Genomic DNA, 11,057 nt, shown 5'->3' on the forward strand with positions numbered 1-11,057 from the left:
ATTTTGAGAATGGACTTCAATCACTACACTTTCAATCGAACAAAAATCTGATTTACCGAAGGTAAGAGAAGGTGAACATCACATCGTAATGGTTTTCTAAAATCAAAATTAAAGAAGTGAGGGAGGGAGATAGAGAGGGGTAAGAAAGGGCATAATACTTTTAAATAAAAATCTAATCAAACCCACTTTGAGGTCTTGATTTCTTTTTTCTTTTCTTCTTTTTTTCTTAAGTTTTTAATAGAATTATATGTATCTTTATCATAGATACGTGATTTTCGAATCTAAAGATCACCTTTACGAGGATTTGAAATTGCCACCATTCTTTTTATAAAATAATGTGAATGGTCACCTGAAAAGTATTTTTTGGAAAAAGTATCATTTTGACATTGTAGTGACTCTCGTATGGATTAGGACACCGATCCACCTAAGATCCAAGTAAGGGGTTCAGTCAGAGAGAAGATAAGGTGCTATGCACCCATTTCTCTCCATAAAATGATGGTAACCTTAACAACATGATCATTTTAGAAAAATAAAAGAAAAAAAATTGATTAAACGACAGTTTTGTGCCCTTAGATGCGAGGGGCTTTTGATATCAACTTAAATCATAAAGGTCATCTCATTTAAAAAAAAAGAGCCTTCATATTTTTGCCTTGAAGAAACAAGCTTTGAAAAATGTCGACTTCTTGATTGTGGGCACACTTTTTTATAGGTGAGGTATGTGAAATTTAAGATTATGGGGAGGGTATATGTGGAAGGTGGTGTAAGTAGGTTGTTTTAGATCCAAATGAATTGGATCTTTCAACCCATAAGGGCTGAGTGTTAGGTAGGGTTAAGAAATAATGGATTTTGGTTAGAAGAATTATGGTGTAAATGGGTGGTTGTTGATATTTTAGAAGGAAATGAAGACATGTGTCAAAAATGTACGGGGGTGTCTGTTAGATAAGTTGATTAAAGAGAGGGGATGTGGTGATGAGGGTTTAGAAAAAGTGATGGGTGTAGGTTATGACACGGGATGTGGGTTGTGGTATGGGTTGTGTAGCTTTTAGGTATAATGATGATGTTGGGTAGAATGAGTTTAGGAGGTAAAGGGTGGTGACGATAAGTGTCCCCCTTGATGATCAAGGATTGCATGAATCTTGATTGGTATTGATTATGGGCATGGATACAGATAAGGGTATGGACTTTAAGTTTGGACTTTTGACTTGATGATGATTTAGGTCTTAGAATTGTCTTGAGTTTATGGTTTGGGTTAGAGTTAGATTGCATGGGATTAAGGTTAGGTTAGGTCAAGGTATTGATTAGGATTAGACTTGTTTTAGGATGAGGTTAAAATAATTTTTAGAGGATTGAACATTGGTAGGCCTTAGGTGGGCTTAGGAAGTTTCAAAATTTGTGATTAGAATGATGAAAAATTAAGAAGGTAGTAGGTTTAGAAAGTTTTATTATGGGTTCATAGGACTTTTAAGGGTCTTAGGACCTTTGATTTGAACAAAAATGTTAAAATTTCGAAGATTTGGACTTTTTAAATCCGTTGATGAATTTTGCTAGAAAATTTGATTTATTAGGTCCTTTCTAAGTTGGGTCCATTCAAATTGGGATATCTACACTTATTTTAGAAAAAAAGAATAAGAAAGAGAGAGCGAGAGATAAAATAGAAGGATTAGTAAGAATTTTATGTAGGATTTTAGAGTGAGGAGTGGCTTGATAGCATGAAAAATTTTGTGGGGGGGGGGGAAAGAGGGGTTTTATATATTTTGAGGGTTAGAAATGTCAAAAGTAGAAGATTAAAGAAAAATGACATGAGATTTACGTTTGAGGTGTTTGTCATTTTGATGTTGGGGAGGGGTAACTTGGTAAAAGATGGTGAATGGGTTGTTTTTGACCCAAAACCCATGGATAAAATCCAAATGGATTAGTTAGGCAACTCATTTTTAAGTTGGGTGTTGGTTAAGATTGAGATGTGCGGGTGTATGGTTAAGAGAATAGTTTTTGTAAGGGGTTAGGTGATTAGATTTTGGGAGGGTGAAAGATATTGTGACATGTTTCCCAAAGTGATAGACATGTGCAGCTTTATGGTAAGAGATGAAAAGGTTAAGGAGAGAGGTGTGAGGATTGCTTGTGTTGAATTTTTTGATAAAATGATAAGGGTAGGTTATGACATATGGTGTGAATTGATTAGCTTTTTAGGGTAATGATGATGTTGAGTATAATGGTTTTGGAAAATGGGTTGTGATGGTAACAAGTATCCACTTTGATGATCATGTGTTATATGGATTTTGATTGTTTACGATCATGGGTATAGATATGGATTTGGACTTGAGTGGGGATTTGATTTGGGGTAGACTTTTGCATGTTTAACTTAGGATTCAATTGTGACCTAGGTTAGAAATTACATTGGAATTGTCTTAGGTCTATGGTTAGGGTTGGTCATTAGTTTGAGTTTGATTTAAGATAGAGTTAAAATTGGGGTTTAGGGTGATTAGGGATTGGTGACTCCTAGGTGGGCTTAGAAATGGACTTGAGATATGTTCGTAGGTTCATGGTTAGAGTTATGAGGGTTTGAGAAGGTGGTGGGTTTTTAAAACAACTTGAGACCTTTAAAAACCTTAGGATCCTTTATTGGAACAAAAAGGTCAAGTTTTTGAAGATTTTGGCCATTAGGCTCATTGACGGGTTTTTGATAAAAATACAATTTTTAGGATCCTTTCTAGTGGGGGGTTCAAATTGGGGTGTTTACGTCATGCATATATTACAAGGCATTGGTGACAGTCCTGAAAATACACTCACACCAAAGATTATTTGAATTAACACTCCTCTATTTTGATGATTTGATTTATATTTGTGTTTCATACTTCATAGCACGCATCCCTCTTAATTATATTGGTCCTTTAATTCCCCCTCCCCCCTCTCTAAGTTTTTTGGGTGAATAGTTGGGATACCCCTACACCTTTGACTTTTGTACCTTTTCAACTTTTTGATAATTATTTGAGGTACTATTTGTTTTCAAACTGACGGCAACTTGGTCCCTTTGAACTTTTCACCCTCTCCCCTCAAAATTTGGATGATTTAGACACCCTTCATACATTTTGATAAATATTTGACATGCCCTTATGTTTTCAAAGTGATGACAAACTCCCTTGATCCCCCCCCCCCCTCCATTTTGTTATATAGTTTAAACATCTCTTTACATTTTTTTTTTAATATTTGAAATACCTTTGTGTTTTACAATCGATGACATGCTCCCTTTGACCATGCTCTTCTTGTACAAACTAGGAAATAAAAGAAATAAAAAAGGAAACTAAATACCTTCAATTTCAAAATATATCTGAAAACACTTAATTTTTATTCTAAAAACCAGTCATCTTCAAGTTCCTCAACTTCTACTGTAAATTAATTTTAATATATTCAACATCATCTTCAATTCATCATTTGAACGCCACCTTAATATCCTATAGAAATTCTTTGAATTTTATATATATATATATATATATATATATATAATAAAATAAAAAATTCATCATCTTCTACTTCAAAAATCTTATGTGTTCATTTGATTTGAAGATCACCGAAGTAGATATATCTTAAGGTTGAAGATTAGGATATACCACAAAGATTGATTAACTTGAAAAAAGTGTAATGAGATTATTTTGCATTAATCTACTATAGACGACCGATGTCAAGAAGGCATGCGGGTGTGTTTGGAAATATCTCACACCTATTTTTAAAATGGAGGACATTGCCCTTTGACTTAGTTCTTCTTTTATAGACTAACGAAAATTAAATGACCTAAATATTTTTCTCTTCAACCTCTAATAGAAAATCTTTGACTTTTCTCTCCAAACTAATCATCTTCGATACAAGAAAATCCATATGACAGGATGGAGCTTAATGGGGAGTTGAAATGTCTCATTAACAATAGGGTGATAATGTGTAGGGCTTAAAACGGGTTAGTTTCAGATCTAATATGAATATATTCTACTAGGGAAAATCATATCTGAACAATTTTATTCTTACCAAACTTATATCCAGATTCAACCCAATCGAATTAATTGATTCAAGTCAGATAATTTTGAATTGTTCAAGGTTATTTTTATAAAAAATCAATAAAGGTGTTATTTGAAGAGATGGATCCGCATTTGACGTGGGTCAAGGGACATCAACCTATACCCGACTCATTTTTTTATTCTGATATACTTTAAGAAATCAAACTCGTTAAATTCGAATTCAGGTAAAATCCGAACCAATCAGTTTTTATTAATATTGATTGGCTGCAATCTTTATGTGTTATTATGTTAATGAAATGTGCTTATTGTTCAGCAAATATAGAAAAAATATCTGACAATGTCACAATCCTTTATATCTTTTCAAAAGAAGATTCTTAGCAATTACAGCTTATGGTTGTCTAATTTATGTTTGATGAATGTGAAAGCAGCATGAGGCTGCTTGTACGGATTGACGACACTGTTCCCATTGCACATGTTTCAAAAGGAAAAAAAAAACTTAGCATTGTTGCTCATTTTATTAATAGAGGTGTTATTGCCGCACCAACTTTTGCTAACTCCACACAAATTCCACAAAGGCATTTTGCATGGTTGGTGTGGCAACAGTATCTCTCTTTAGAGTACACGTGGTGCACATCTAAGCTATGGGAGTTCAAAAACAAACCATCGACAATCATGTGGTAAGTGGTTAGGGAAAAAGTCATAGATTGGATGGCTACTATCATTTTTAATCTAAGAAATGTCATCAATGGAAGATCTCAACCGTCGTTCTCATCACCACCGTCAAGGTTCTATTTTAAAAAATTGGGATCATCAAATCACGTGAAAGATTAGATGGCTATTATCATTTCTTGATCTAAGAGATACTTCCAACGAGACACATCAAATGTTTGAGGTCTCCACCATCTTTATCAGTGGCAAATTTTTGTGGGGGCAATTATAGTGGAGGTTATGAGGGTGTTTGCTCCCACAAAATTTTTCAAAGTCTATAGATTAATGAGTTATTGGGATAGATATTAGCGATGAATAAAAAAAATATGTTGCTTTTGTCCCCACAAATTTTTTTTGACTCTTAGTTGCCCCCACATGGACAAAAACTTGACTCCTCCCTTGATCTTCATTATTAAAGTTTTAAACAGATGGGATGGGTTCATATATATCAACATTCAGTTGATGAACTCGTCAGAGAAAGAGAGAGAGAGTGAGAGAGAATGATTGGCCATTATTAGTATTGATCTAAATGATATAATATAAAAAAAATCGAGACCAATCAAATACTTCGAGTTTCGACCATCATCATCAAGGGCAAAAGCTAATAAGAAGCCTGTGGGGACAATTGCCCCCTACAAAACTTTGAGATAACCTTGTATTTTCAACTAACTTGCTCCTTATTTACCCTCACCCCCTCACCTCTCTCCAATTTTTGACCTCCCTTCATTTTTTTTTTTTTTAATATAATATTGTCTCTTGATTGGGGCTTCTCTTATTGACTAATTGAAAAAGACATAAATATCATTTTCCAACTATAGTTTGCCCCCACTACAATAAAATCTTGCCTCCACCCTAATCATCACAACCAAAATACTAACACTTCCACGAAACAAATGGTTGAAAAAAAACTATATATTTTCAATCACATTTCAGTTCTATAAATTTAAAAAGTCCCAAACATTTTGATTTTGACCAAATGTGTTTTACTTCCTCCACCAATCAAATCATATGAAGTCTAAACAATAATATGGTAATTTTGTTCAAAAGCAATGGTCAAGATCAAATCCTGACATAAAGAGATCTTCTAAGAAGGGATCCATTAGTATTTATTATTATTATAATTATTAGGTGTCAACCACCTTGCATGTGTTGTGTAAACTATCATTAAAAACTAAGAAGAGTGAAATTTGACACTAGAGAGCCTAAAGTCAAGTGATGAGCTAGAATGAAATGGATGGCTTGAAGTAGTCATATTCTTCTAAAAGCAAGAAAAATGCACTTGAAGATCTTGGTGTGCGTAGTTGTACAAATTAAAAAACTGTGCATGAAAACCGAAGTACTAAAAGAATCTCATCGACAGTCACAAAAGCTTCTGTTAAAATAATGGGACCTTTGCTTGAGGTACACATTAGTAATTAATATCTGATTCGATCAATTCGAGTCAAACTGATTCAAGGTGGCTCGGTTTTTAAACTCGTTAGAACTAATTTATCACATTAACTTGGCTAATAACCTAATTAGCTTGTAGAAGTTAGCTCGAGAATACATCAACTTAGATTAAAAAGGAATTCGAGTTGTTTGACTCTATATTACTATATGAATCGTTATAAATTAATGTTTTTTTTATACACTCTTTGACCTGATAGTTCACAGAATCATAAATCTGCAAAAAATCTACAATTCTGTGAAAGAAGTGTCCAAAGAACATCAAATTATCACAATTTTTACTATATGTGTTTATGATGCTAGGTTGAAATACAAATCAATCTAGAGTGAACCAATTTGTGGTTCAATTTGTACTTGTTTCGTAAAAATTCAATGATCCCATACTAATCAATTTGTAAATCCAATCAACGAATTTTTTGGAAAAATTCAATTATACTCTTAATCTTTCTTCTTCGTCCTGTACATATAAAATATAAGTAAATGTAGATTTTTTTCACAATTTAACTCTTAGAATTTTTTAACATTATACTTGAAGAACAAATGAAATAAAATATTTTATTATTTATTTAATTAAGAATTATCTTTTAAATATAATATATTTTTATTTGACTAATCTGAGTTGACTAACGAGGTGGAATCCGAGTCGAGTTGAATTATAAAATAATACTTTTATTCCTGAGTAAAATTAATTTTATTTATAATAAAATAATAAATTTATTCCTAAGTAAATTAATTTTGTTAATCCAGGTGTGTAAGAAAGTCAAGTCATGCAAACGTAAGCGATGGCCGAGACAGTTGAGAGGTCATATTAAAACATGTGTGGAGGCACGAGTCGTGACGCGGTTTTAGAGCGCTAGACAGTGATGAAACAGCTAAGACATGGCTCCTGTACGAGTGCGCGTGTTGGATGCTGTGAGCTCTGTGTATCCCAACAAATCTCTCTCTCTCTCTCTCTCGTGCAAGTCCTGGAAGTTGCCTAGAGAATCCGATGTCTCTATCTCTCTCTCTCTCTTCCAACCCCTCAAAAGTGTTCAAACTTATTTTACTCCACACCTATGACACAAAAGTGACACATTTGCCCCTGAACTTTGTGTTGTTGACCATTTTGTTTTTTCCTCTTTAGATGAAGGGTTCCTTGTTGTCTAAGTTACACACTCTAGACCTAAAACTTTATTTAACTTTTTTTTTCCTTTTGCCAGTCTCTTTGGTATAAAATGATAATGGGTTTCAGACTGCCATTTCATAACTTGAAAGTCACACTGTTAAAATTAAATTAAAAAAAAAAAACTACACTTCTTGACAATCTTAATTATTTAAATCAAAAGTTTTGAGTGCAGAACAAATGGGTGTTTTTTTATTTTTATATTTTAGAGAGAGATTTTATTGTCACACCAATTTTTGCTAATGCCACCACAATTCATATGCAAATCATCAAAGAATTAACACACATCTTGGGGTGGTATAAGTAAAAGTTGGTGCGGCAAAAGAAAATCTCTTCCCCTCCTCACTCAAATATATAGTTTTAGAGTTGTGTGCGGGAGTAACCTCATATCGCACATCCTGATATGAAAGTATGCGATATGAGGTATGACTTTAGCATTAGTCATAATTTTATGGAGTTACCTCTATTAATTTTGGAGTAGGGACATAATATTCATTTTAGAAAAAGTGAGGGGCATTTTATGGTGATCCATTAAAATATCTGTCATCAAATATCATGATCATGTGTTCATTTAGTGAAAGTGGGGTCTAGAGAGAGGAGTTCACTAGAAAGTTGTAGCCCCACACACCACTACATACCCCTCCCCATCTCCCTCCCTTATAAATATCCTTCTTTGTCTCTCTCCCTTCCTCACATTCACCTGTCTATCCCTTCCCCTTCTTCAAAGAAGAAGCACAAGAGATTAAAAAAACAAATAGACATCACCATCACCATAGAAGAAGCACAAGAGAGGAGAAGATCAACCATCACCATCTTCATCAAGCCATTCATCTATTTGAAGACATCCATCGTCAATGGTGAAGACTGAAGAGAAGATCCAATCAGATCCATCAAAACCCATTTCAACATCATCATCATCATCATCATCAACATGTAAAAAGAAGAAATACAAAGGTGTAAGGATGAGAAGTTGGGGGTCATGGGTATCTGAAATAAGAGCACCAAATCAAAAAACAAGAATATGGTTAGGTTCTTATTCAACACCTGAAGCAGCTGCAAGAGCCTATGATGCTGCACTCTTATGTCTCAAAGGTTCGTCAGCAAATCTAAACTTCCCAATCACATCTTCACCTATATACATCCCTGATAATACCCTCATGTCTCCTAAATCAATCCAAAGAGTAGCAGCTGCTGCTGCTGCTAACAATAATTACTATAATGCCACTAGCCCCACCACTCCTACCACCTCATCATCTCCCCTTATTATTCCTCCCATTATTCAAACCCCATCATCATCATCACCATCCATTTCATCTTCATCATCAAATCACAATGATGATCAAGATATATCCTTAAATATATCATCTTGGGCTAACTACACCACTTGTGGAACAGAAGAAGAATCCATTAGTCCTTCTTCTATAGATCCATGGATCGATCTTGGTGTCCTACATTCGCCCAAATACATGTTTGTACCTCCAACAATGGAAGATTTCTATGAAGAAAGTGATATTCGTCTATGGAGCTTCTGCTAGGACAATTTGCAATCATATATGGGTCATTTTGCTTTGGAGAGATTACTAACATTGACCACATTTATTCATATATATTAAATGGACATGAAGCTAGGCTAATTTTTTCTCACTCATGTGGGTTCCTATTATAGTATATGTGTCTACATATATACATATAGATTGTTCTTAGGATCGAATTGTTGAATTCTTGTTCTTTATTGTATTGGAAATAAAAGGGATATCAATTTAAATCCCTCAACATCCTTAAATTATTATTTTTTTCAATATTGTTTTGTGGAGTATGGATTACTACCTTTACATTACATTAGAAACTGTTTAAAATCTAATTGTCTTTGTTTATTATAATATATAGATTGTGTTGATGGTTTGTGAGAAGTAATTAATTTGCAACATAGGATGAGCAGTGCATTGGGTCTTGATTAGAATATATAATTATCCCATAATCATAATAATCAAATTCAGATTCGGCTATTATTCATCGTGGTCAGGTCAGTTAATTAAATTAGGGAAAATTTCAGACAAAAGTTAGACTGAAAATAAAAATAAAAATAAAAATGGGCTGAGTGATAAGCTCAAGCAATGGGCAGTTTTTTGAAATAATTGCCAAGTTTTTCGATTGACCCCTTTTTTTTATATAGTTTTTGAACTGGTTCGCAGCTTGGTTGGATCTCTATGGTTCTTATTTCACCATATTTCCAATATAATTTATTAGAAAATATAGTCTAAATTGGTAATCGATTGATTTGGCAAAAATTGGTGATTTGGGCATCTGATTTTCTTGTATTTTTTGATAAAGTTTTATATAATTATTGAAAAAGAATTGTCCCACCATACAAATCCATTAATATGAATAATCAAAAAGTAGCCCATTGGAAGATTTGAGACAAGATGTTCGCACATGGAATTAAAGAATGATCAGATGGATCTACCTACTCTAAGTAGTTGAAAGAGTAGGGTTTCTTTAATGAGTGCACTTGTTGTCTGAGTCAAATGAAATGGTTTCAACTGCACATATGTGCCAGAGGCCTAGACATGTTTATATGATGGAAAACGAAAAGAATCCCCCTGACCTTACTAAGGGTCTTTGGCCCATCTCTTGGCATCAAAAAACATGATCTTATGCTTCAGGATTGCAGGGGACGAAATTCTACTTATTTTGAAAAACAAATTTAAAAAATATATATATATTATTTTTCACTGTTGAATTTCATTTTTAAGTTTACAAGTTACGTGCAAATTAGGAAGCCATCCATTTCCAAAACTTTGGATCTATTTCAAAAGAAATTATTTTTTTATATGAGTTTTTCGATGAAACTTAGAGGGTTGTTTGGTAATCCATTTGAGTAAAATAATCCCTTATTAAGGCTCAAAAACTTACTATGTTAGTATGGAAGTCAAATGGATGGCATGTGGTTGGAAAAATTCATTAGCTGGACCAAAATTAAATTGTCTTTCGATTATTCTAGTAAGAAAATTGGAAGATTGAAAATATAGCATTTATTATAGAAATAAAATTAAGAAATAAATATATTTATAAAAATAAATAGACAATAAATTAAGTAAAAATCGATTGAGATGATTTGGACATGTTCAATGAAGACATGTTATGTTTATGCCTTATGTTTTGTTGGTAAAATGGATTGTACAATAAGAAGTGATTTTAGTGAGTCCAACTTTGTATTGAACTGGCTGTAGGTTGTAAGAGGGTAAGGGTGACTTTTTTACTCAATTTAGTAACTATATTCCATAGGGGCAACTATGATATTTTGATATGGAATATGAGTTCATTAGGATTTAGATAACCAAATGGGAGTGGGTTTCGTATTTAAATATCTACGGGATTTTAAGTAAGGAATATAATCATTCTTATGTATGGTGATACTCTTTCATCTATGGATGTAAGTATAGTCAAATCATACAAAATAAAATCTTGTGATTCTTAATTGCTTTCTTGTTTAATCTATAAATTCTATACGTCACTAGGTCTAAGAATCTATGCTTAGAAAAATGATTATAAAGGCCCGTAAAAAAGAATGTACGAGTCAAAAAATCTAAAAAATGTGGATCGATGTAGTGAAAGCGGATATGAACACAATTTACAACATAAATATTTAGGATAAGGTTTCGATAGTTTACAAGAAATAAAAAAGTTACAAGAAATCCCTCTTTAACTAGTTATATATATATAATATATATATATAT

General features: G+C 33.1%; 1 protein-coding gene across 1 annotated transcript; it reads left to right on the plus strand.

Moving 5' to 3' along the window:
- The first annotated feature begins 8,002 nt into the window (after positions 1 to 8,002).
- LOC147406450 (Integrase-type DNA-binding superfamily protein) lies at positions 8,003 to 9,181 on the plus strand. The gene has a single exon (XM_086434492.1). It carries the CDS (start codon positions 8,175 to 8,177, stop codon positions 8,853 to 8,855), a length of 681 nt encoding a protein of 226 aa, XP_086290618.1. The 5' UTR covers positions 8,003 to 8,174; the 3' UTR covers positions 8,856 to 9,181.
- Positions 9,182 to 11,057: the final 1,876 nt, after the last annotated feature.

This window comes from Akebia trifoliata, chromosome 3 (genome assembly GCF_017979445.1).
Source record: "Akebia trifoliata isolate Shusen 1 chromosome 3, ASM1797944v1, whole genome shotgun sequence".
NCBI lineage: Eukaryota > Viridiplantae > Streptophyta > Magnoliopsida > Ranunculales > Lardizabalaceae > Akebia > Akebia trifoliata.